The sequence below is a fragment of the Trichomonas vaginalis genome, chromosome I, assembly GCF_026262505.1.
Source record: "Trichomonas vaginalis G3 chromosome I, whole genome shotgun sequence".
In the NCBI taxonomy this organism is placed as follows: Eukaryota; Parabasalia; order Trichomonadida; family Trichomonadidae; genus Trichomonas; species Trichomonas vaginalis.
The window spans coordinates 12,763,948-12,787,423 of NC_067203.1; the positions used below are offsets into that span (position 1 = coordinate 12,763,948).

Here is a 23,476-nt window from a genome sequence, read left to right on the forward strand (position 1 = left end):
TTGAGAGGAGGAGGATTACCCTCTCAATTTTGAGGGATTCATTAGTTTATTTTCTCGATGAATATGCAATAAAATTTGATTTTTACCTTATCAATATACTTCATATAATATACACATGTTCATGTAAAAACTTTTTTCCAAAATCCTCAGGAATTAAGGGATTTTTGAATTTTAAGAATTTTTTTCGAATTTTTTCGAAAAAAAAAATATTTTCAGAACAGCCTTAACGGCTAAGATTTAGGAACAATGTTAAGTATCAAAAAGAAAGGAGGTCTGATATAGACAACATATATCGTTGAAGGTTGAAAAAATCTCTAATATTTGAGCCCAAAATTTCAAATTTTAATTTTTTGAAAAAAGAGGCCACCCGTATGTACGTTTATTTGAGAGGAGGAGGATTATATTTTTGAAAGGGTGAAACATTATGAATATGTTAATTATATAATAATATGTATTATTATAAAAAAGGAAAAATAAAGCACGTGAAAATTTTTCTTTCTTGATTTTTTACAAAATCTACTTAGAATTATGCAAAATATGACTAAATAATTATAAATTTCAAGTTAAATTTTAATTTTGATAAATAATTTAAATTTCAAAATATCAAGTTCAGTTCAACTATGTATGTAGTAATTCCTCAATAAAGTGCCAAAACCCTATTAAAATATATGAACATTTTCAAAATTTTAATGTTTTTATTTAAAAATTTGTTGGAATATGAGCTTCAAACAATTATTATGTAAATAAAAATAATTAAATATATGTATTTATTCGTATTACAACCGTAGTAAGTCGATTCTTCCTTTCTTCTACTGAGTTTTGAATTTGATTTCGAATTGTAAAGAGATTCAAAGGGAAAATACTAGCGGATAAAAACTACCTCCATGAAAGGGTCATAATGGACTCAAGTTGTATTTTTTGATATTTTTTGCTTTTCGAGCCTAAATAGGTAGCCAAGATAATGCCTAAAAATAAGGTTCTAAATTCTGAAGTTTACATGATCCTCTCGTGTGCACCCTTAATGGCAATTCTTTGCAGAACGACCTTGTGTTTTGATTGTTATCAATAAAAACTAATGCTTATTAGTTGAAGTATCTATTTTATCATTTAATTATTTGAATCATGAAATGAGGAGTGTATAATTAAATCATCCCATTCCAATATATGCCTATTCATCTTAGGTTTGCCTATAAAATATTCAATTTTTCATGAATCTTCAATTATTCATGAATTGCTTCATATTATAAATACAAATCATGGGTAATACACTGTATTATGAATGCATATTGACTGTTACTCTAATATGTTGTATGATTTATCAAAAAATTATAGTTATCAACTTACATCACTTAATAGAATAAATCATTGTTCAACAAAAAAGGTAATGGTGTTGAATATATAAGTTATCGCATGTTTATTAACAAACAGATAATAATTACATGGAATTCAATAAAATTGACTGGATTCCTGAGCTATAATTCATTGATAAACGCTCACCTTTTGTAGGAGTACATATTAATCTTGGAAGAGAAGACTGTGGTGTAATAGATTTGCGATTTTCGGATTTTTGCATTTCATCAACTGTAGCCCTTCGCTTGCGAGCTTTTGGCTGAATAACAGAATTGAACTTGTTGCAGAAACAGAGAGGAGACCTTTCAACAGCTTCAATAATTCTGTAACTTGCATCAGATTTCTTAAACTGGTCTTGAGCATCATATATGTATGTGTTAACGTCTTGTCCAGTAATTTCTAATATACCACTTGTATTTTTGGCTTTCTTAGAATAATTACTTGTTGAAAATACAGTAATAACAGTATTTCCATGGGCCTTCTGGATTGCATTAACACACTGATGCGATCTGATGATACGCTTCAAGTTATTTGTACGTAGAAAAGATAATGCAGCCATTGGACCGAAAAGATATCCATAGCCACGGTAATTCTTAACGTACATGACGTTGGAATCGCCAGGATCACTCCAGAGCAAATCGGCGATAAACGACTTTTGAAGCATCTGCTCGTTAAGTGTGTAAATTGGACGCTGAACTACATCAAGTTCTTCAACATGGGAAAGAGATGGACTCAATCCTCCATGAACAAGGAAAAATGTCTCGTTTAAGACGCAGGCGAGAGGGATATATGCAAAACAATCATTGAATACTTTATACATGTAAGCATCATATTCGGCTAGAACCTGATCCTTGAATCCGTAAACTGAGTTGATCTCCATAAATTCATGGTTACCACGGATTAAATAGATATCATTTGGGAAAAGAATCTTCAAACTGAATAATAGAGTAATAACTTCGATACTAAACTCTCCTCGATCAACATAATCACCAAGGAAGATGTATTTTCTTTCAGGTGGAAGTCCATTGAAAGCGAAAATTCGAAGTAGATCTCTTAAATTTCCGTGCAAATCACCTACAATGATACAATTTACATTAAGGCGAAATAATATCGGTTCAGACTGGAAAAAATTCTGAGCAACATTTAATAAATTTTTAAGATCTTCAGCTTTGAGTTTTGGAATATCCATTGGAAGTTGATTAGGATCATTGTTTTTAGCTGCTGATATCAATGTCTGATAAGCATTAACAACATATTGAGCTATCATGAGATTTGTTAAAAAAAATGATTTGTGAGCAGATTGAATTTCCATCGCCCTCACAATTTCAATTTGTTATTTCAATGGTGATAATAAAATGGTTTTATGATTAAATCATAATACATTATAGTTATAGCACATTTCAAAAAGTTAATCCCCTATTGAAAATACTGTAATAAAATCATCCAATAAAATATTGTATTATATTCGTTTTGAGATATAATTACATCATTTTTGACTCAAAAAAATCTGGTCTGATTTTGTGAAGAAAGCTATAAATTCTGACACTAGCGGTTGTAAAATATACTAGAAATATCCTCTTAATCAAGAATTTTCAACTAAATAAAAGTAAAAAAATCACATTCAATTATATATATAATCTAACCTCCTGATTCACAAAAAAACTTATACTTTTCACCCACTTATTGACAAGCTAAATTAATATCAAAGTTTTTTACATGGGTAGTCAAATCGAATAATTCATTCAAATTCTCTTTTCTACCGAAAAGTATTACAGTACTGAGATTTACAGTCCATTGCTTATATCATTATGATATTTGCCAATATCGAGTATGAATTTTCAATTGATTTCATCATGACTTGATGCAGTATTGACCTGTATTTATAATATCTGCTTTCTGATTTAACATCTATTAACTCTATTAATTAAACATGCTTGTTCTTGTTATGAATCATATAACAAGTCCTTATTTATCGATAATCAATTTGAATTCATTGCAAATATATCAATGAAAAGCATTATAGTAGTTCAAATCGTCTTCAACATTGTATTTATATATTAAATTTATTTGATTAATTTCCAAAAGCAACAAAGGTAAAGATTTGAATCCACTCTAAACGGAGTTGTAAGGTTTATTACAATCAATAAAAAAAAAAAAAAAAAAAAAAAAAAAAAAAGGTAGTGGGGCTTCCAGGCACTTCGTGCCTTCTAGCCCTGAGGATGAATGAGTATAATGAAGTTTTTTTTCTTGGGGGATGGCTTCCAGGCACTTCGTGCCTTCTAGCCCCCGAAGATGTTTAGTATAAATGAAGTTTTTATTCGGAGGGCTTCCCGAAGATGTTTAGTATAAATGAAGTTTTTATTCGGAAAATTGTTAGTCTTCTGGGTCGAAAACATTATATAATGTGTCGCTTTTCACAAATTATATATGTTTTCATGTTTTGTCACTTTTCTGTCACTTTTCAGGAAAAAACATTTTTATTATTATATATAAATGAATTTTACAAAACCACCGTTACCCTTCTTTGGAAATAAGAGTAGATGTAAAGATATTCTATTGAGAGAACTTAAGAAACTACCGAATGGTCTAACATTTGTAGATTTGTTCGGTGGAAGTTTCTATATATCTCATTTGTGCCATACTGTATTTCCTGACTCAAAGATTATATGCAATGACTTCGACAACTATATGAACCGTCTCAAACATATACCAGACACAAACAAAATATTGAGTGAGTTGAAAGAAAAGATACCTATAGGTAAGATGGAACGTATACCATTAGATAAGAAAAATACTGTCAGAGAGGTTTTGAAAAAAGCAGAGTATATTGACTGGGATAGTATATCTTCTAGACTATTATATAGTGGTGCTATAAGAGTTCATGACATTGAAACACTTATGTCAAAAGTTTTATATCTTAACTATACAAATGTTTTCAAAGAGGACATAGAAAAATATATTGAGGGTATAGAGTTTGTGAGATGTCATTGGACAGAGTTGTATGAAAAATATAAAGACAAGGAAAATGTTTTCTTTATAGTGGACCCGCCGTTCTATAACACATGGGATTTTCAATACCAAGTAGACTGGACTTTGAGAGACTCTTTAGAAACTTTAGACGTTATACATAACCATCCATGCTTTTACTTTACATCCGATAAAAGTGGTTTGGAAACCGTTATGAGATGGTTAGAGGACATACATGACTATGAGTTTAGATATGACAAGATAGAATATGAGAGAGGTCCTATAAACCGGAGAAAGTGTCATAACAAAGAAATTTTATTAGTAAGTAAATGTGGTTTGAAATAGGACTACTTGTTTTAGGTTTTTTCCATTGTGTCATTTATTTATTTGACGTGGCAGAAAAGTACAGAGAATATGAAGATGAACCAATGCCTGCAAATGTTCAGTATATGTACTCGTAAGAGATATTTTTATCTAATATTAAATGGACGCACAGAACTTAGCGAATGCACAGCAACCTGGACAACCAAACCCAGAGAATATTCCAAATGAAGTCAGAATACAAACTGCAATGGCAAACTATGGTCAAGTGCCAACAGATGTACAAATGCAAACTGCCATGTCAAATGACGCTGCGTTAGGTTTGCCACCATGGTATGCAAATATGAGATGGAAAGAGTTTTATACAAACCCTGAAGTGGGATATAAACAACTTTATGCAGATGACGCGAACACAGGAGTTGACCCAGAATATGTTTTCTACCAGAGGAGAAATAGAATGTATGAGCTCCAGTTAAAAAATGCTATGGAACTCAACAGGAAACGTAAGAGACTAGGCGGACATTAGATTTTTACATATAGTAAAATGGGTTTCTTCAGTAGTATTGGAAACTTCTTTCGAAATGTTGGAAGAGGTATATGGAATGGAATAAAAACCGTAGGAAGAGGAATTTGGAACGGTGTCAAAAATATTGGTAAAAGGGTAGGTCAGTTTGTTGGTATTATACCTAAAGACCCTGAACCAGAAGAGCAAGCTCCTGTTATACAACAGCCTGAACCTGCACCACAGTCTAGTTGGCAACCAAATCCAACACCTCAACCGTATTAAAAAATTATATTTTTACCGTTCGATAGTAGTTGTATATGAAACTAAGTTCTAAGTAAAACGCATGGTATAATGGAATTATTCTTTTTCTTCCATCTGTAGTAAACCATACTTGAAAGTCTGAAATACTTCCACTTGGTGGTTCGTATAACTTTGTAGGTTTTTCGTAAAAGTCATTTGCCAAGCATAAGAAAGAGTTTTGGGCGCCAGAAAATGAAGCATGAACAATAATAGCAGCTGGGTCGAAAACATCTTTAAATAAATATGGTTCATCTCTTGCATATCGACTGTAAATATTTGCTAAAGGAAGTTCGACTTTCTGATTTAACATTCTTTGCAAATAATACCATGACATTGCAGTGAATTCTGTATATATTTGTTCGTCTTTCTTTGGATTGTCTTCGTAGATTTGAAATGACACTTGTGAATTTTGTTTGTCATATACAATTCTCACATAAAGTGTGCTCTCGGTATTTGCATATTCATCAGCATATTTTGCATAACATGAATTTATTTTATCTTCTATATTTTTTAACGCAGTCTGTAGAGAAGATGAAAGGTCAACTTGTATTAGCTCAATTTCTTCCCACATTTTTCGTTTCCCTTCAGATATATAATCTATATGAAACCTTACAATAAATGGAAAACTTTTATCTTCTACAGACACAAACTTCATTCTACGAAAGCCAATAGCTTTTGTGACAGATGGGTCTCTTAACCATCTTAATGGGTAGTCAAAACGATAGCCTTCATGCTTTACGGTCTCTGTCTCAAACTTTTGACCGACATTAGTAAAAAGTTCATCTAATGGTTTAGTTGTAGCAACTCTTGAATTTTCTTTTTCTATTGAAAGCATATTTTATCTAGAATAAAAATGTCAAATGAAACAGCGTCTATGAGAGAAATACAACACAACCGACAACTCATTATGCAAGCTCTAAATAAGAACACAACAAACTTTTCAAACTATTCTAAGATATCTGAGTCATTGAAAGAAGGAAACTTAAAACTGACATTAAACCCAATGACAGATGAGTTTCTGTTTCAAGACAATAAGAACCATACTGTCTGTATAAATCCAACAAAAGGAACTTTAAACGAGAAACCTATAAATGAACTTCTTTTGAAAGCAGATGTTGACAACAAAGCTGACAAAGAATATGTCATTGAAAAAGTTCAAGAAGAACATGACAGAGCAGATGCAACATATGCAACAAAAGAGGATGTTGAAAAGAAAGCTGACAAAGAGTATGTAGATGCAACAAAAGACTATATTTTCGCATGGACAGATAGAGCATACTCACAAAAACACCATACACATAACATCTATGACGTAGATGAACTTCAAGAAAAGTTAGATGACAAGGCGGATAAAACATATGTTGACAATAAAATGTCAAGTGAAGTGACAAGAGCTGACAAAGAATATTCTAAAAAGACTCATACACATACCATTGCAAATATTACAAACTTACAAGAAACCTTAAACAAGAAAAGTGACGTTGGACATACACACGATTTCTTCGCAACTGTTGGTATAGAAAATATTGAAGGAACGGTTGAAGAAACTGGTGGGGATGTATTAAATTGGAAACCTCCTAACTTTCCACAAGGTTTAACATCGGAGGATGACATAACGACGATGAAATACATTAGATGTAGAAATGTCTATGTCATGAAGGATGAAAACAATGTTAAATTCACTGCTCAAGATTTATATGACAACAAAGCTGACAAAACAGAGCTTCAAACGTTAAAGACAGAAATACTTCAAACACTATATCCTATAGGTTCTATTTACACGTCAATGAACTCTACCAAACCAGAAGTAGTACTTGGTTTTGGAACTTGGACTCAAATAGTCGACAGGTTTTTGTATTGTGCAAACTCTTCAAAGGAAACAGGCGGAAGTAAAACGATTTCAGGTGCAAATTTACCTGCGCACAGTCACTACATAAATTTAAGTACATCTGAAGCAGGTTTGCATAGTCATAGATTTTGGGATTGGTCAGGAATGACAAAAGGTAAAGGATATGATGTTAAAGAGGACGTTAAGTTTGCTATAAATTGTTACTGGAGTAACACTGAGGTAGGAGGAAGCCATACACATCGCGTTTCAGGATATACACAAACAACGGGACAAAGTAAAGACTACATGCCACCTTACATGACAGTTTACGCATGGTATAGAATTGCTTAGTCGTCATTTTCAACTTCTTTAGCATATTCGTCAGGAGTTGTCTTATATTTGTTAGGAACTGTCTTTGAAAGTATACCACCTTGAACTTTGACAAGTTTGAAACGAGGTCTGACAATAGTAGTTTTATCTTCTGCTTGCAGTCTGTACATTTTGCCATGTTTGCCTAAAACTTCATAATATTCTCTTGTATACTTTCTTCTATTTTTACGAACACGAATGCGAGTACCTGTCGGGTTCCCATTGTTGTCATAGTCAATAGTATTTTCATATGGGTCGCGTTTAGGTATTTCTATTTTTACTTTGTCACCTTTCTGAAGTTTGAAGCCCGGCATTCTTTCTTGTTTGTCTCTTTTGACTAAACTATTAAATATATAGTCTTTCTCTAAGTCGGGGTTGTTTTTCATTTCTTCGGGGAGTGGTTTCCCAAACCTTTTTGTTTACGGTTATTGTAAATATTTAAAACTTGTCTCATCTTTGCCATGGAGAAGTGTCTATACTTGTCGTCATATGACATTTCATTTGCTTCACCACCTTGTGGTTGGTTTAAGTCTCTTAACATTTTTATACAACCGTCAATGACACCAAGAGCAGAATGGTTTTGGTCGACAATGAAATATTGGTTTACATTTTTTGAACGCAGATAGTTTTTTACATCATCTGATTTGAAAGAACTTTCACAGTCAGATGTCAGTTTTGTTGGATGGTATTTGTCAACGAATATTGTCAAAGCAGTTTTCACATCTAAAATATTTTTGGACCATAATGGTATGGCTTCACAGTATCTTGTGTTTTGACCGACAAATATTAGCCAGTATGGTGGTCCATCTGTTCTAACTCTCGGAATGTTTTCCAAGATATCCATAAACCAAGCATTTGGTGTTGAACTAAAGATTTTTATCATGAGTGCTTTCTTTGTCGCTTTAGAAACATAGGGGTCCTTGTTCGGATTCGTCATTTTTTACCCTATAAGAAATGGGTTTATTTGGCGCATTAGCAGGAGTTGCATCTAGATTTTTACCCGCAGTGGGAACAATAGCCAGAGGTGCATTTGGAATTGGAAGGAAGATTTTGAGTACATTAGGTATACTGAAAGAGAAAGCACAACCTATTATACAAACTGTACAGAAAGGTTGGGATGTAGCACGAGATGCAGCAAATCTTATTCCAAATCCTGAAACAAGAGGAAAAGTTCAAGGATGGATGGACAATGTAGGAAGACAAGCAGGAAACTATTATAACAAAGCAAATGACTACTATAACCAAGCAGGACACTATATGGACCAAGGTGAAAGATTCTTTAACAGAGGATATAACCATGCACAACAGTGGGTAAACAATAACCAACCGCAACCGCCTCAAACGTGGGGAATGTAAAGTTTTTTTTGAGATGAAATGAACAATGCAGCATTGAGACAAATGGGTTCAAGATGGATTTGTCGACTTCCAGCAGTTACACAACGTGTTTGTCAAGTTCTTCCTATACCTCAGGAAGTTTTAGACCGACTTAAAAAACCTAAACAACCAGTTGAAAACAAACCAAACTAAATTTTTTTACTGAGATGAAATGACCGAAGAAGTTGAAACGGTAGATTTGACACCACAAACAAAAAGTTCAGAACCATTGTCAAAACCTGTCAAAGAACTTACAGATGAAGAGAAAAATTCAATAATAGAAAGTGCCAGGTCTGGAAATGCAAACCCTAACTATAAAGTCACTTTTCATAGAAATGGAACGGCTAGTATCTCAAAAAAGAAACAGACTCTCACAAATAAAATATTGAAGTCTGAAGGAGCTTTCGAGACAACAGATGGAAAAGTTTACTTCACTGACCAACAGTTCATTATAGAACATCTCATTGACTTAGAGTCGAAATATTCTAAACTTTACAACAAACACAAAAAGTTGAAAGGAAAACAAAAACAAATGGCATATGATATTTATGAAGATGTTGACAACACAACCATACCTGCAAGTGAGGTAAAGTCAGAGGAACCGAAAAGTGACGAAAAACAGATAGAAGAAGGTGAGCCAAAAACTGAAGATAAACCAAAACCAAAGTTTAGTTTGGAAAATAAACCAAGTCAACCTTCATTAGCTGGTATGGGTTGGCGTCAAAGACTTTTGGCAGCGGGTGGTTACGTAAAGTAAAGGAAAAACATTTTTTTATTTTTATTTGAAATGTACGCTGAGTTTGTTGGAGAAGACCGTTGGGAAACTTGTTTGTTAGATGAGAAATATGAAATGGCATACCATTTAAAACAAAATATTTTTAAAAAATATTTTTTTATTTTATTTGAAATGTACGCTGAGTTTGTTGGAGAAGACCGTTGGGAAACTTGTTTGTTAGATGAGAAATATGAAATTCACTGTTGTGAGTCATTTGAAGTCAGAAACAAAAAGACAAAAAGAGTTTTAAGCGGATGGGAGCGAAATGACGGATATGCTATTATGAAGATGAGTGGAAAAAACTATTTTAAACATGTTGTCATTGCAACTCATTTTATACCGAACCCTAACAATTTACCTTTTGTAGACCATATAAACCATATAAGAAACGACAATAGACTTGAAAACTTGCGTTGGGTCACTTGTTCTGAAAACAATAAGAACATAGGCAAATTTAGAGATATTGTATTCGAATTTGTCGACGAACTAGAAGATGAAACAATTGAAATTACAGACTATGGTAAGCATACGTTTGAGTTTTACTACTATAGCGAAGAACAAGACTCTTTCTACTTTTATACCGGCGTAAACTATAGGAAATTACAAGTATGTTTTACTAAGACGGGCTATGCTTATGTAAACACTAGAGATACAGATGGAAAATGCGTTCAAATACTTCTTAACAAATTCAAGAAGCTATATGGCATACCATTTTAAAACAGTATATTTTTTTATTTTTATAAAAATGCCCCCATATAGAATGGATAGAAGGTCTGCTAGAATAAAAGCAGAGTTAGAAAGATATGGTTGGAGAGTTTCAAAGAAGTTTAAATATAGGAAGGGAAGACCCATAAAAGTCTATGACAAACTGGCTGGTCTGACCTACGAAATGGATTTGGAAACAGCACGTGCAAATTATCCAAACAGACTAGAGAGGTTAGAAGAAGAACGTCTTATGGACATGCCTTTCGATGTTAGTGAACCTCAAGTTGAAGGACACGACGGCTTTGCCAGATTCTACTGGAAACATGACGAACAATTGCATCCTTTGAGAAGGAAAAAAGGAGGTGAAGATGCATGCTCCCATGGAAAGAACAAGATATGCATATGAGAAGTATCGTGAAGTTAGAAGTCAAATTACATCTGGTCGAACCTTTACAGTAAACTTTGACGAAGGAAAGAACAAAGAAGGCTTCATGGGTGTACTTGCTGCAATTCAAGACGGAAATAAGAAAGGATACAATCTCAGATACCATAACAGATTTGGATGGTCACATTTACTATGCACATGGCAATGTCACAACAGCTGCAATGCTTCTTGACGCTTTCAAGACTACAAAGAGAGAACAAATGGTTGACTCCGACTCAGACATTTTGAATGCAATTGAAGGAATTGCAAGTGTCAAGTTCGAATGGTACCAACCTAACCCTCAAGCAGTCAGACAACATGCTGGATACTTCCCGTTCATAAATAAGTCTGACATTGACTTGACAAGGTATGGAATTTACAATTCAATTGAAACAATTGTCAATGAACCTTGCATTCTTACATGTCTCAGGAACTCTGGTCTTGTTACAGAAGAGAAGATGAAGTATCTTGAGTCATGTGTGAAGACAAGGTACATTCTCAGAGGTCAATTGGCAAAAATTGCACCGTTGGCAAATGTCAATATCCGAGTCAACATACCTACAGCTAAAGGTTCTTCACATGACGACTATGTTGTTGACTTCAAATTGCCATGGTTGAAGATTGTAATTGTCCACAACCACTTCATGTTGAACGAAAGTCTTACAAACCCATTGTTCGGAAAAGGCAAGTGCAACATTGTCAGAGCTGTTAACATTCTTTTCGAGAAAGGTTTGTTGGAACCAATTCCAGATGACAAGCTGACAGAAACTTTTGTACCAAAAGACGAAACAAACTTTTCACTGTTAGCAAGACCAAAAGTTGTTCCAGACAAAGTTCTAGTACAAAAGAAGTACACAATTCCACAAGGAGTTGGATTGTTCGGATACCAACCTGAACCAGAAGAACTTCCAATGAGGTTGCAAGAACTTCAAGATGCTATAAACAAACTTCCATTGAGACATCCAATTGACGTCAAATTGTATTGGAGAGCATCTGAGTTAGGTCAGAAGGTTTTATATGAAACAGGTTGCTTCGACGATGTTTATGAGATAACAGGAGAAGTTTCTCAGAAGATAAGAGACTCACTTGAATTTCCACAAACTGGACCAATTGGTTGCGACAAGTTCGACTCAGATGAAAAGATATACTATGTCGACCTTAACGCTGCGTACATGAGGTTTGTCCAATATATCCCGACTGGAATTCCAAACGAAGATGGTGAGTTCCCGGGAAGGAACTATACAGTTGGAAAAGTCATACAACAACTGTATGATATTAGGAAAGCTTCAAACCCCAAACTTGCAATGACACTGAAATTGCTTATGAATTCGACATGGGGATATTCCATTAAAAAACCTCAAAAGATGAAGAGTAAACACTATGAGAAGGTCGACAACTTTGTTGAAAGGTTTTCTCCTTTTGTTTTGAAGTACGAGTTCACCGAAGGTCAAAGTGGCTTAGTAACCACATTAAAACCTATTGTCGAACATTGGTCCTATCCTCAGTTCGCAAAAGCAGTCCTTGACAACTACAACAAATTCTTCTCAGAGGTTAAATCCAAAGTGAAGGTTTACTACGAGAACATCGATGCACTCATGACGAACGAAGAAGGGTATAACAAACTCATTGAAATGGGTTTAGTCGGTGAGAAGATGGGCTGTTTTAAGCTAGATAAGGTATTTTCCGAAGTTCATGTCCTCTCCAAGCGTAAGTACTGGGGTGTTAAAGAAGATGGTGAAATAGTTAAACATTGCATGAAGTAAAAAATTTTTATTCGAATTTGAATCGGACAGGTCGAGTTACACCATTCTTGGTCTCAAACTCATATATAACCTGTTTGTCTGTATTTTCGTCGACTATGGCACGAGACACGAACATTGACTAAACGGACAAAAAGTGTCATTTCGGATGGTCACGCAGCCAATCGCATTCGAGCACTTCGAAGAAGCCTTACGTTCCAAGGAAGAGGGTGTCTGGTGCAAGGGAGAGGTCATGAGACTCTACGAGCAGTACATCCTCAATGCCTGGGAGGACAAATCGTCCTTGGATTGGCAAATCTACCAACTCCTCTGGGACGACCTCCTACGCAACTGGGATGACGAAAGAGTCCAATTCAAAGGTCGGGAACTAATTTTGCAAATTGACCTTAATTTCACATACTTATCCAAATAAACACCTAAATTTACTTGGGGTTTCCCCCTAAAATAAAATTTTTTTACTCTTAGAACCACTCGAGGTTCTCCTTACGATTGTTGAGCTTGTCACCGTCAATGTGTCTGACCTTCGTCTTCTTGTTTGGATTTGGAACCCATTGAATTGCGACAAGCTTGCCCATGGAGATTGAACCGCGATTCCGAAGGGTAAGGTTCAAGTGTCCCAAGTTGTTGAGGACTGGGGTAAGAACCTTGCCGGTCTCCTTGTTGCGGATTTTGTATGGGTAGGGTTGGGAAATTTCATAACTGTCATCGGCAACAAGGGTTGCCCAAACTTCCTTTTCTTCGTGTTTCTCTTCTTCTTCCTCTTCTTCTTCGTGTTCCTCTTCTTCCTCGAAAATTCCTTCTTCAATTTGGTGCTCACGAATTACGGTGTTGGAGGTTCTGTCCTTTCCGAGTACCTTCCAGATGGCATCTATCTCTTCGAAGAAACGGTAGATGAGTCTGGCAAGGTCTCGGTTCTCTCTCGCGTAAATGCGCAAGGTTTCCGTCAAATCATTCAGGACTTTCTCATTGGAAGCTTGGTTCATGAGGAACTCACCTTTAAGTCCCTTCATCTCTTCCATAAGACTACTTTGGAGAGTCTTAACGGTGTTTGTCAGATGAGCTTTCAAATTCAAAATTTGAATTTGAACTGGGCGCTTGTCTGGCAACATTGAAAGGACATCTGCCATTGTGTTCGGCTTCGGTGCTTGTTCGGACATCGAAAAAATGAAGTGGTTTGAGAATGGCGGTTTTACTTCAAAAAGCTTGTTATGACGGTTAAGTCATACAACAAGTTTAAAATAATATCTTGTTCTTCTTCTGAACGTTTGTTGTCTCTTCCGATAAAAGTTTGGAACATGAGAACCAAAAAACGTTTTTTGAGATTGCGGAAGAGTTCAGGCAAACGTTCATATTCTGGATATGTTGGGAGCAGTTCAAAACATCTGAGCTGACTTTCGGACAAAATTGGGACAATGTCAGAAAATTCATCTTTGGTCGGACTGCTTGAAGGTAAGTCTCTTACATGTAAGTAGCTCTGGTAAAGTCTTCTCATTTCTGCTAACTTTTGGAGTATAGCTTCGTAGTTTAGAAGTTTTAATTTTAATTGTCTTATTCCACTCTTGACATCTAAACGGTAACTATCCATGAGGTCAAGAGTAGCTTTGGTAGCTTTAAGTGGAGCTATCTGTTCCTTGACTTCTGCAATTTTGGTTGCAATTGTGATTTGAGCTCCTTCAAGTTCGCCGTCTATGTCGTTCTCAACACCTTCAACTATAGCTTGAAACTCTTCATCGGTCCATTGAGATTGGTGTGGGACGAATTTAACTTGCTTCATTCAAAAAATGAAAAAAATGTTTTTACTCAAAGCGTGCCATATAGATGTTTACTGTAAAGGTACGATGTCGCCTTCTGTGTTTATGAAGAACGCCTGACCCGAGAAGCGTAAGAGTCCTCTGAGAATTTGGGCAATTCGTACAGTTGGGTTCTCTCTGTTTGGAAGTTGTATCCACGGACGCTTTGCAAAGAACTTCAAGAGGGTTTCTTTCTTCATCTCTTTTATGTCGTCTACAGGAGTGTTTTTTGGTATTTGCAGGACAATTCCGGTGTCAATTTCAATTTTAAGCGCACTTCTTCCAGACACCCAGCCTGCAATGGTCTTGTTTGACTTCAGATGGCTCAGGTAGTTCCTAACTAGCTCATTTATCTCTATAAGGTAGATTGCCTCATCTGCTGGGTCTATGTCGGTCATTGTTTCAAGATCGGTCATTGTTTCAAGATCGGTCATTGTTTCAAGACAAGTCTTTTATTGTTTCAAGACAAGTCTTTTACTTTTTCAAGACAAGTCTTTTACTTTTTCAAGACAAGTCTTTTACTTTTTCAAGACAAGTCTTTTACTTTTTCAAGACAAGTCTTTTACTTTTTCAAGACAAGACCCGTTATTTTTCAAGAAATTTTTGGTGTAAAGTTCTCAAATTTGAGAACAGTGGTCTTGCTTGAAGACGATACCCGTACTTTTTCAAGACAAGTCTTTTACTTTTTCAAGACAAGTCTTTTACTTTTTCAAGACAAGTCTTTTACTTTTTCAAGACAAGTCTTTTACTTTTTCAAGACAAGTCTTTTACTTTTTCAAGACAAGTCTTTTATTGTTTCAAGACAAGTCTTTTATTATTTCAAGACAATGTCCGACGTACCACCAACCGAGCCCATTCCCAAGCCAGAAGAACCTAAAGCACCAGCCCCTGCACCTCAGCAACCTCAGTTCCAGCAAGTACCTCCACCAAATTACTACCAATTTCCACCTCAATGTTACTACCCACCACAAGGCTTCCCGAACTACCCTCCTCAGCCTATGCCTTACTGCCCTAACCCTTGGATGTTCATGTCAAACCCTCCACCCCAATTCCAATTCCAATCTCAATCCAAGAGAGACCAAGAGTTCGAGGAAGGTCTGAACCGTTTACGCAAAGAGTATGCCACAGCCCCTATGGAAGACGACAGGCTTTCAGTCTCTTCCCTCAAATCGACCGATTCGACTCGTACCACAGATTCGGTTCGTGACCGTGAAGACTACCTCAAGCAGTCTGAGAGACTCTTCATCCTACAATCATTTACAGTTGGAGCTCTCAAGAACATGCGCAATTACGAAGGTCAGACACCAGCTGGAGACCGCAAAACAGACGTACTCGCAAGAGCCGTCCAGCTCGTCAAAACAAAGACTGAGATAGTCGACTTCATTCTTGCAGCTTGCCCATACAAGTAAAAAAATAAACAATTACGAGTTAAACTTTTTATTCTTTCTTTTCTGAGTTGTTTAGAGCTGGTTTCTCTTGTAGGAACCTTTCGTACTCTTCCATGGTCATGTAATTGCGAATTTGGTACGCAATTCCAGGTTCGTTGTTTTTGAACCTTACGTATGTAACGCTTCCATCCTCCTCAGGGAAGTAAGCTGCTAACATCTGACCAAGTTTTCTCGGTGACTCGGAGCTCATAAAAATGTCACTTTTTAAACGTTAAGTTTTTAGTCTTATTTTACCCTTTGTTTACCCTTTGTTTGTCAATGTAGTATTGGAGTGCAATTTCTCCAAATTCTCTATGTCGGAGTTCTTCAGCATTTTCCAAGGTGTGCCTGGAGAACTCAAAGAAGTTGTCAAGAAGATACTGCCATGCTGCTCTTCTGAGTTCGTCGGTATTTTGGAAGTGTTGCACCTTCGAGTCTTCGGACATGAAAAAAATGACACTTTTTCTATTAAACCGTTTTGGCATTTCTCATGAGTGAGTATAGTTCTGCCGAACCATTGGAAGAGAAGAAGTACCCTTGCTGGCAAAAGACAAAAATAGTTGCCTTAGTTGTCATTGCAATTGTACTCGTAATTGAATTCATTGTACTTCTCTTCACGTACATAAAACTCAGCAATGGTATTTGCTTTAAGAAGCTACCATCTTACTAAGACTAAACACTTACATTTTTCAAGCTTGACTTTTTACAATTTGAATTTTGTTGCTGAATTCAGCAAAAATAATGTTTATGTTAGAATGTTAGATCTAACATGTTTTCTAACACGTTTTCTAACATGGTCTAAAACTCTTGACTTTTCATGAAATTTACACCAAAAATAATGTTTATGTTAGAATGTTAGATCTAACATGTTTTCTAACACGTTTTCTAACATGGTCTAAAACTCTTGAATTTTCATGAAATTTACACCAAAAATATAATTTATGTTAGAATGTTAGATCTAACATGTTTTCTAACACGTTTTCTAACATGGTCTAAAACTCTTGAATTTTCATGAATTTTCCCGAAATAAAAAATAAAATTAGTTTTATTTTTTATTTTATTTATTTTTTTTATTTTGTATAAAAGACATGATTTCAACAATCGGCACAACAACAGTTCAAACAACTACAGCACCAAACTCGTTAGTTATGAATCCAACATCTATGTTAGTAGAGATGAAAAACTTCATTCCTTCTTCATATACTTTCGAAACAAAAATCCAGAAGATAAAGCAGGAATTGTTAACAAGTAATTTAGACTGTACCGCACAGAATGAAACAAATGAACAGTATCTTTATGAAATGCAGGACATTATTGACCATTTACCCAAATTGCCTGAAATCCAACAACAAAAACTAACCATTCCCGAATTTGACGAAATAGAAGTCAAAGCAACTGACTCAGTAGAAATAAAGAAGTTCATACGAAAGGTAAATTATGAATTCCTTGGTTTTCATTGCAACCATAAGGTTATGGACAAAGATTGCGACATGGTATATAAGAACATCTCTGACCTTTACAAATCCGAAGAATTTAAGACCTACGACAACTTTGTTTCGTTAGTTGCAAAATGTGTTTGGGAAATAAGAGATAAAGATAGTAGGGGTAAGGTATGGAACGAACAAATAAAACCCGCTATGTTCGAGATGAAGAAAACCATTGACGCCTTGGTTGTTTTAGCAGGTAAGGTTTCAGAATATAACGCAAAAATGAACCCGCAATGTTCAAAATGTAAAGCAGCAATGAGGAAATATAACTACTCCGTCAAAGAGATAGAAAGAATGAGAAACGACTATGCAGACTTAAAGAAAGAAGCAGAAAAGCCAGCAGAAAATAAAATGGACATGTTAGAATTTCTGAACAAAAACTATCCAACTGCTGACGATTTCCTTCTATCTGACGTCAAGAAGAAGTATAAAGAAACTTTCGGTATCGTTAAAACATTCGATGTACTAAAAGAAGAAATAGAAGCTACGAAATTGTTTAGAGTCATGAACCATCGCAACATATACCATGTAAAACGCTTGTAAATAGTTATGTTAGAAAACATGTTAGAAAACATGTTAGATCTAACATTCTAACATAAACATTATTTTTATTGAATTCCGTATGAAATTTCATGAGTTTTGTATGTTTTAGACCATGTTAGAAAACATGTTAGAAAAACATGTTAGATCTAACATTCTAACATAAACATTATTTTTATTGAATTCCGTATGAAATTTCATGAATTTCCTCATATGCTTGCTTCCCTCGGAAAACCGAGAGAAGAACAGCGAGTAGTGAAAAAACCCTGGTCGCCAAAACTCTTTATTTTTCAAGCTTGACTTTTTACAATTTGAACTTTGTTTGCGTAGATATGAATTCTGAAAGAAGTATGAGGGTCTTGTATGACTTTGTACTTCTCCCATAGTTCATGTCTGTCAAACTTACCTGCCATGGACTCTTTCATAAGTTCCATGAAATCGTCTTCGGACAATCCGGGGAAAAGTATTATGTCAGTAAGTATTCTTTTAACATCCTTACTTAAACTCTTTGCTGTCTGTACACATATTACGACTGAGATGTTAAAGTGTCTGAGCTTCTTAAGAATTCGACACATATCTTGTTCTCTGTTCTTTAACAAAGGATGAGAAGCAAAGTCATCTAAGATAAGAAGACATCTATGAGGGTACGTTTTCCAATCGTAAGATTGCAATTTCTTCGAAATGTATTCTATCTCTTTCTGTTTGTTTCTGAAGTGTTTCTTCTCTAATATTCTCTGCATTTCCTCATTTGGGTCTTTAAACTTAGAATTTATATACTCATTTATAGCATTGTACTTCAAAACTCTTCTTTGGTACTTCTTTATCCAATCTAACAACTCAGTATCTTTTATACATACTAACTTAGACTTTTTTATAATATCTTTGAACGAATTTACGGTTTGGTCAAATTGACCAGAAGTACTACAAATGACTACTAACTCATAGAATGGGTTCTTCTCATCTAGTTCTTGTTGTTGTGCAGCCATTTTAAGATAAGTGAAAGTCTTACCCGACCCAGGCGGTGCAATTAGACCTGTTATACCATTCTGAGCAAATAAGAACTTGTCATGTATGGGTTTTATCTGAGCATTTTCCAACTTCCTCTTGTTCTTATTTAAAACATTCTCAAATTTTTTGTCAATGTCAGCAAACTTTTTTTCTAACATATTTTTAGAAAAATTAAAATTTTTATCTTTTAGAAAATGTCTAGTGATTTCGCTATCTATATTCGAGACAAGCTTTTTGACTCTAAAACATCTGTCGACCATAAAATCTTACATAGTGTAAACAAGAAAGGTGAATTTGTTCTAAAGTTCTGTTTCTGGGAATATGACAAGAACCATAAAACATTACAAAGAGCAGTCTTAAAATTTGTCAATGACAGACTTGTTGACAGAGATGACGCCGATTGGAAAGATGAAGTCCAACAAAAGTTCTTAGAATGCAAAGAAGACACATGCGCTGTTCTTGAAGATGAAATAGAAAACAGAATAGAAGAGCTATTAAAGGACAAAGAACTTTTACAGAAATATGGTTCGGAGAAATTTGACATAACTCCACCAGAGAAGAAGAAGAAGAAAGAAAAGAAAGAAAAGAAAGAAAAGAAAGAAAAGAAAGTAGAAGAAGAGAAGAAAGTAGAAGAGAAGAAAGAACCTGAACCAGTTCCAGAGAAAAAGAAATTTGACATGTAAAAATAAAATTTTATTTTTAGAACATTTCTGGGTCAATGTCAATGTTCTCTTCCTCTTTAGGAGCAAACACTGGCTTAGACTCTAAAATCTTTTTACCCAATTTACCTTGAACTTCAACTATCTTAGACTCATAATATTCATAGTCGTCTGCTTTCTTTGGTTCATAAGGTATAACAAGTTTGTATGCTTTACCTTCTTCGAGTTTTGAGAACTTTCTGTCAAAATTTTCTTTGACTGTCAACATACCGTCAATGTCTAAGTCTTCAAAAGTTGCACCACTTTTTCTAACAACAGCAAACTTAACTGGTGCAATGTTCCAAATTTTGTCAAATGTAGACTTTTCAAAATTGTAGAAGTAAACATTCAAATATGCGAATGGGTCTAGTTCTTCTTTGACTTCTGTCATGTACTTGTTGACTGAGATGAATTTTGCCATCTTTTCTATCGGATAAAAAAATATTTTTTTAAAAATTTACTCATAAAAATTTTTCTTTGTATATACACCATTCTGAACATCTAAAAGATTTTTGACATTTGCCAAGAATGTTCGTTTAGAAGCTGCCATATAACCATATTCTTGACAATATTGTTTATATTCATCATATAAAGACCTTTCATCTAATGACACAAAGTCAGTTTCATCTATGAACAGTTCATATACACTCTTGTTTGCTTCTAACAATGTTTGTCTCTCTTCGGTATGTGGAATTTGTCTTGGATTGAACTTAGAAATATCTAATGTCATGAAGTATGAGAACAAGTGGTTGTAAAAGTCAGATGTCAAAGTTTCTGCTAAGTCGTCAAAATATTCTGTATCTTGCATATGAGAATCTGACGTTCTGACAACTACATATCTTCTGTCAGAACTTTCTAACTTCATCGGAACAGTATTGTTTGAAACCATAATGAAGTTTGCAACATTTTCACAAACTCTTTGGTCTTTATACTTCCTTTCAACAACTCCAACTTTGTCTGTTATAAGACTCTTCAAAGCATCTGAGTTCAAAACTTTTGTTGTATCTATACTTTGAAGTTCATTGCAAACTATAAGTTTCATATTCTCTATTGAGGAGTTAAACTTGCCACAGATGTTTTCTAAGTTTGTCATATTCGGATTCGAATAACCTTCTAACAGTTTGCACAAGATATCTGTAAAGAAAGTATTCTTACCTGTTCCTTGTTTTCCAATTATAATGAGAGCAGTTTCATTTTTAGCACTTGGATGTTGTAAGATGTTTGCAAACCAACATAAGATACTCATAAACCTTTTCGTTTCCATTGCATATAATTTCTTTGACATGGTCTAACCAAGCTTCTATAATATTTTCTTTCCATTCTACTTGTTCGTATTTATATCCAGTGAAGATAGAATAGAAGTTTGGAGAAGGTGTATAGAACTTTATACCTCGAACTGAAAAATCTTCTAACTTTGACAATAAGATATCCCAAGCATCTAACATCTTCATACCAACTTGTACAACTTTTATTTTCTTAAGTTTCTGTCTACATTCTTGTTCAGACACTATTGTTGCTCTTGGTTTGTTAAAGACAACATCCCATTCTTTCATGACATAACATTCTGGGGCAGAGTCAACATAAATGACTAAACGTTTCAAATTCTCGACTGCTTTGTTATAGTCTCTAAATGGACACATATTTCTGAATGTTTGGAAGTCATAAAAATCTGAAACATCTATTCTGTACATTTTTATAAAAATAAAAAAAATATTTTTTTTATTCTTGAGCTATTTGTTGCATTTGTTGTTCTTGAGCTATTTGTTGCATTTGTTGTTCTTGAGCTATTTGTTGTTGAAGTTGTTCTTGTAATACAATACTTTCACCAGTTGCATCTTCCAATTCGAAACTTTCTGCCGTCATTGACAAATACATAGGACATAAAAGTTTTACAGGAACAAAGTTTGCGTCGACTAAGGTTAAGTTTATGTTTGCTAAAGTGTTTGAGTTTACTAAAGCTGAAAACTCTGCATTCGAATGAACAATAGGCAAACCAGCAGAGAAAGTGTTGTTTATACGCATAAGTATCTTTTGGTCATAATAGTTTCTGTCGACATTCGAATAACACTTTGAACCTAAGTTTGAAACAATATATAAAATAGGTGTACTTAAAGTCAATGGAATAGACATTCCTTGTATGACACCTTTTCCTGTTATAGGAAACTGTTGGTAGTAAAAACCAGAAATGAGTTTTGTATTATAGCTCATATCGTTTATAGTAAACTCAGTCGGACATCCAAACATAATGAAACCTGCTCTAGTTGCAGCACATGTTACATCCGTCCTTAAAGTATTAAATAAGTCAACAAAACCTGTTGGTGGTATATCTGAGTAAGTATCTTCAAAGGAGATTTTTTACCATTCACAACAATAAAGTCTTCTGGTGTCAAAAGAGCAAAACAGGCTTTAGTCGTCATTGTGTTTAAGGTTAGTTTACAATATCGTCCTTGAGGACTTTGTAAGTTTGTTGTTATAGAATTATATGACTCGGGGTTTTTAGTCGTAATAGTATAAACCATTATATCTTCTGCCATTTACTTAGCAAATAAATTTTAATGAAATGTTGTGGTCGTCAAATATTTTTATGACGTCTGGGAAACTATACTTTAAGTTCAACGTTTCACCTCCTTTCATAACGTATATCTTGTCAATGACATTATATGAAACACCACAGCAAGCAATGTCAGGTTCTATTTCTTTGATGTTTATATCGTCTGCCTCTGTCAAAAGTTTCAATAGTTCTTTCAAAACTTCATGAGGTGCAATGACATATGAGTTCACTTTTACAGGGTTGTGTTCGACCAAGTTTAACATTATACCCAAAGCTTGACAAATCTTCTCCTGAGTTTTAAGTTTGTCTTTAAGTTGTTGGTAGTCGTTTCGAATATCAGCAACAGAACTTAAGTCTCTGCTAACTTCAGGATATGTTGGTTGTTCTTTTACAGGAACAATTGTTATACCATCTTCGTCTTCGTATGGTTTCCCCACTTCACACATCTCTTTTTTGACATTGACAACAACACTTTGACTGTTTGTTTGAGTTGGTGAATTTAACTTCACATCTGCCATCGCCATTAAACCTTTTGAAACACTTACGCTTCTATTTTTCGGAAATGACATTTTACTTAGAATTAAAAAGATGGACGTATTTTGAGTATCTCTTCGAATTGAAGCAGAACAAAGTTTACACACACAAACAATACAAGTTCATTGACAGAATAGTTCTTTATACAAACAATGGAAAATGTTATAGAATAGCAGTCTTTGCTGAACCAAAATATTTCCATAAAGCAAAGAAAGTTGGTATAACTGAAATGGTGAAAGTTCTTGAAGCAGACAAAAATATAACTTCAAAACTTACAGATATTACTAAAGGTAAGTTTATAATACAATATTATGTCAAAACTGGCGTACTGTCAATATTTGACGGAGAGAAGTCAGTTCAAGAACAACTTACTGACCTGCTGCCAAAAATCTGCTCGATGGAAGCTGTCGTTATGCCAATCTGAGGAGCCCCAGCAGGTTTCATCGAACGAATCTTCAAAAGAGCATCTTCCGTGAAAAGTGCTATTGGTTTTGTAAACTTCTTTGCTTTCAATTCATCTGGACCGTCTCTGTCACCAGTATATTGTATTTGAACTGTACCAACAGTTGAAAATACCACCCATAAAGTCTTCTGAGTCAGCAAATGGAATACCAAGCCAAAAGTTTGAACGGTCTCCATTTGTATATTGAGTTTTTTGACCCTCCTGTATGAGTCCATACTTTCACATATGGCATAATAGAACTTTGCATTTCAGGGTTAATGGTTGTTGTGAAGTTGTTGTTAAAGTTCATAGCATCTAATG

The 23,476-nt window shown here is 34.7% G+C and overlaps 22 protein-coding genes and 3 pseudogenes across 25 annotated transcripts, besides 2 other annotated features; 14 read left to right on the forward strand and 11 right to left on the reverse strand.

Annotated features, from left to right (window-relative positions):
* Positions 1-1,018: part of a mobile genetic element that runs on past the window's edge.
* Positions 1,019-1,435: 417 nt separating this feature from the next.
* On the reverse strand, positions 1,436-2,617 carry TVAGG3_0976510 (phosphoprotein phosphatase protein; the record flags this gene model as incomplete). The annotated part of the gene is made up of 1 exon (XM_001317242.2): positions 1,436-2,617. The coding sequence occupies one exon, from the start codon at positions 2,615-2,617 to the stop codon at positions 1,436-1,438; it is 1,182 nt and encodes a 393-aa protein (XP_001317277.1).
* An 879-nt stretch (positions 2,618-3,496) lies between these two features.
* Positions 3,497-23,476: part of a mobile genetic element that runs on past the window's edge.
* On the forward strand, positions 3,844-4,662 carry TVAGG3_0976530 (phage tail repeat-like family; the record flags this gene model as incomplete). The annotated part of the gene is made up of 1 exon (XM_051253860.1): positions 3,844-4,662. One exon carries the CDS (start codon positions 3,844-3,846, stop codon positions 4,660-4,662), a length of 819 nt encoding a protein of 272 aa, XP_051079434.1.
* TVAGG3_0976540 (uncharacterized protein) lies at positions 4,802-5,164 on the forward strand (the record flags this gene model as incomplete). Its single annotated transcript, XM_001317243.1, has 1 exon — positions 4,802-5,164. The coding sequence occupies one exon, from the start codon at positions 4,802-4,804 to the stop codon at positions 5,162-5,164; it is 363 nt and encodes a 120-aa protein (XP_001317278.1).
* Positions 5,183-5,425, forward strand: TVAGG3_0976550 (serine threonine-protein phosphatase family; the record flags this gene model as incomplete). Its single annotated transcript, XM_001317244.2, has 1 exon — positions 5,183-5,425. One exon carries the CDS (start codon positions 5,183-5,185, stop codon positions 5,423-5,425), a length of 243 nt encoding a protein of 80 aa, XP_001317279.2.
* TVAGG3_0976560 (uncharacterized protein) lies at positions 5,430-6,014 on the reverse strand (the record flags this gene model as incomplete). The annotated part of the gene is made up of 1 exon (XM_001317245.1): positions 5,430-6,014. One exon carries the CDS (start codon positions 6,012-6,014, stop codon positions 5,430-5,432), a length of 585 nt encoding a protein of 194 aa, XP_001317280.1.
* TVAGG3_0976570 (phage tail repeat-like family) lies at positions 6,297-7,024 on the forward strand (the record flags this gene model as incomplete). Its single annotated transcript, XM_001286237.2, has 1 exon — positions 6,297-7,024. A coding segment is annotated over one exon (728 nt), but the record flags the coding sequence as incomplete, so codon positions are not given.
* On the forward strand, positions 8,595-8,996 carry TVAGG3_0976580 (uncharacterized protein; the record flags this gene model as incomplete). The annotated part of the gene is made up of 1 exon (XM_051253861.1): positions 8,595-8,996. The coding sequence occupies one exon, from the start codon at positions 8,595-8,597 to the stop codon at positions 8,994-8,996; it is 402 nt and encodes a 133-aa protein (XP_051079435.1).
* Positions 9,015-9,167, forward strand: TVAGG3_0976590 (uncharacterized protein; the record flags this gene model as incomplete). Its single annotated transcript, XM_051253862.1, has 1 exon — positions 9,015-9,167. The coding sequence occupies one exon, from the start codon at positions 9,015-9,017 to the stop codon at positions 9,165-9,167; it is 153 nt and encodes a 50-aa protein (XP_051079436.1).
* Positions 9,187-9,771, forward strand: TVAGG3_0976600 (phage tail repeat-like family; the record flags this gene model as incomplete). The annotated part of the gene is made up of 1 exon (XM_051253863.1): positions 9,187-9,771. The coding sequence occupies one exon, from the start codon at positions 9,187-9,189 to the stop codon at positions 9,769-9,771; it is 585 nt and encodes a 194-aa protein (XP_051079437.1).
* Positions 9,922-10,506, forward strand: TVAGG3_0976610 (HNH endonuclease family; the record flags this gene model as incomplete). Its single annotated transcript, XM_051253864.1, has 1 exon — positions 9,922-10,506. The coding sequence occupies one exon, from the start codon at positions 9,922-9,924 to the stop codon at positions 10,504-10,506; it is 585 nt and encodes a 194-aa protein (XP_051079438.1).
* TVAGG3_0976620 lies at positions 10,550-11,531 on the forward strand (annotated as a pseudogene). The gene has a single exon. A coding segment is annotated over exon 1 (982 nt).
* TVAGG3_0976630 (DNA/RNA polymerases family) lies at positions 11,830-12,681 on the forward strand (the record flags this gene model as incomplete). Its single annotated transcript, XM_051253865.1, has 1 exon — positions 11,830-12,681. The coding sequence occupies one exon, from the start codon at positions 11,830-11,832 to the stop codon at positions 12,679-12,681; it is 852 nt and encodes a 283-aa protein (XP_051079439.1).
* On the forward strand, positions 12,827-13,090 carry TVAGG3_0976640 (uncharacterized protein; the record flags this gene model as incomplete). Its single annotated transcript, XM_051253866.1, has 1 exon — positions 12,827-13,090. One exon carries the CDS (start codon positions 12,827-12,829, stop codon positions 13,088-13,090), a length of 264 nt encoding a protein of 87 aa, XP_051079440.1.
* Positions 13,990-14,452, reverse strand: TVAGG3_0976650 (uncharacterized protein; the record flags this gene model as incomplete). The annotated part of the gene is made up of 1 exon (XM_051253867.1): positions 13,990-14,452. A coding segment is annotated over one exon (463 nt), but the record flags the coding sequence as incomplete, so codon positions are not given.
* On the reverse strand, positions 14,544-14,866 carry TVAGG3_0976660 (uncharacterized protein; the record flags this gene model as incomplete). Its single annotated transcript, XM_051253868.1, has 1 exon — positions 14,544-14,866. A coding segment is annotated over one exon (323 nt), but the record flags the coding sequence as incomplete, so codon positions are not given.
* On the forward strand, positions 15,296-15,877 carry TVAGG3_0976670 (uncharacterized protein; the record flags this gene model as incomplete). Its single annotated transcript, XM_051253869.1, has 1 exon — positions 15,296-15,877. One exon carries the CDS (start codon positions 15,296-15,298, stop codon positions 15,875-15,877), a length of 582 nt encoding a protein of 193 aa, XP_051079443.1.
* On the reverse strand, positions 15,906-16,106 carry TVAGG3_0976680 (uncharacterized protein; the record flags this gene model as incomplete). The annotated part of the gene is made up of 1 exon (XM_051253870.1): positions 15,906-16,106. One exon carries the CDS (start codon positions 16,104-16,106, stop codon positions 15,906-15,908), a length of 201 nt encoding a protein of 66 aa, XP_051079444.1.
* On the reverse strand, positions 16,147-16,341 carry TVAGG3_0976690 (uncharacterized protein; the record flags this gene model as incomplete). Its single annotated transcript, XM_051253871.1, has 1 exon — positions 16,147-16,341. The coding sequence occupies one exon, from the start codon at positions 16,339-16,341 to the stop codon at positions 16,147-16,149; it is 195 nt and encodes a 64-aa protein (XP_051079445.1).
* Positions 16,984-17,925, forward strand: TVAGG3_0976700 (organellar and viral DNA polymerase type B; the record flags this gene model as incomplete). Its single annotated transcript, XM_001317247.1, has 1 exon — positions 16,984-17,925. The coding sequence occupies one exon, from the start codon at positions 16,984-16,986 to the stop codon at positions 17,923-17,925; it is 942 nt and encodes a 313-aa protein (XP_001317282.1).
* TVAGG3_0976710 (protein of unknown function, DUF4106 family) lies at positions 18,213-19,088 on the reverse strand (the record flags this gene model as incomplete). Its single annotated transcript, XM_001317248.1, has 1 exon — positions 18,213-19,088. One exon carries the CDS (start codon positions 19,086-19,088, stop codon positions 18,213-18,215), a length of 876 nt encoding a protein of 291 aa, XP_001317283.1.
* TVAGG3_0976720 (uncharacterized protein) lies at positions 19,125-19,613 on the forward strand (the record flags this gene model as incomplete). The annotated part of the gene is made up of 1 exon (XM_001317249.1): positions 19,125-19,613. One exon carries the CDS (start codon positions 19,125-19,127, stop codon positions 19,611-19,613), a length of 489 nt encoding a protein of 162 aa, XP_001317284.1.
* Positions 19,630-20,049, reverse strand: TVAGG3_0976730 (uncharacterized protein; the record flags this gene model as incomplete). The annotated part of the gene is made up of 1 exon (XM_001317250.1): positions 19,630-20,049. The coding sequence occupies one exon, from the start codon at positions 20,047-20,049 to the stop codon at positions 19,630-19,632; it is 420 nt and encodes a 139-aa protein (XP_001317285.1).
* TVAGG3_0976740 lies at positions 20,086-21,319 on the reverse strand (annotated as a pseudogene). Its single transcript has one exon. A coding segment is annotated over exon 1 (1,234 nt).
* TVAGG3_0976750 lies at positions 21,348-22,162 on the reverse strand (annotated as a pseudogene). The gene has a single exon. A coding segment is annotated over exon 1 (815 nt).
* On the reverse strand, positions 22,167-22,703 carry TVAGG3_0976760 (protein of unknown function, DUF4106 family; the record flags this gene model as incomplete). Its single annotated transcript, XM_051253872.1, has 1 exon — positions 22,167-22,703. The coding sequence occupies one exon, from the start codon at positions 22,701-22,703 to the stop codon at positions 22,167-22,169; it is 537 nt and encodes a 178-aa protein (XP_051079446.1).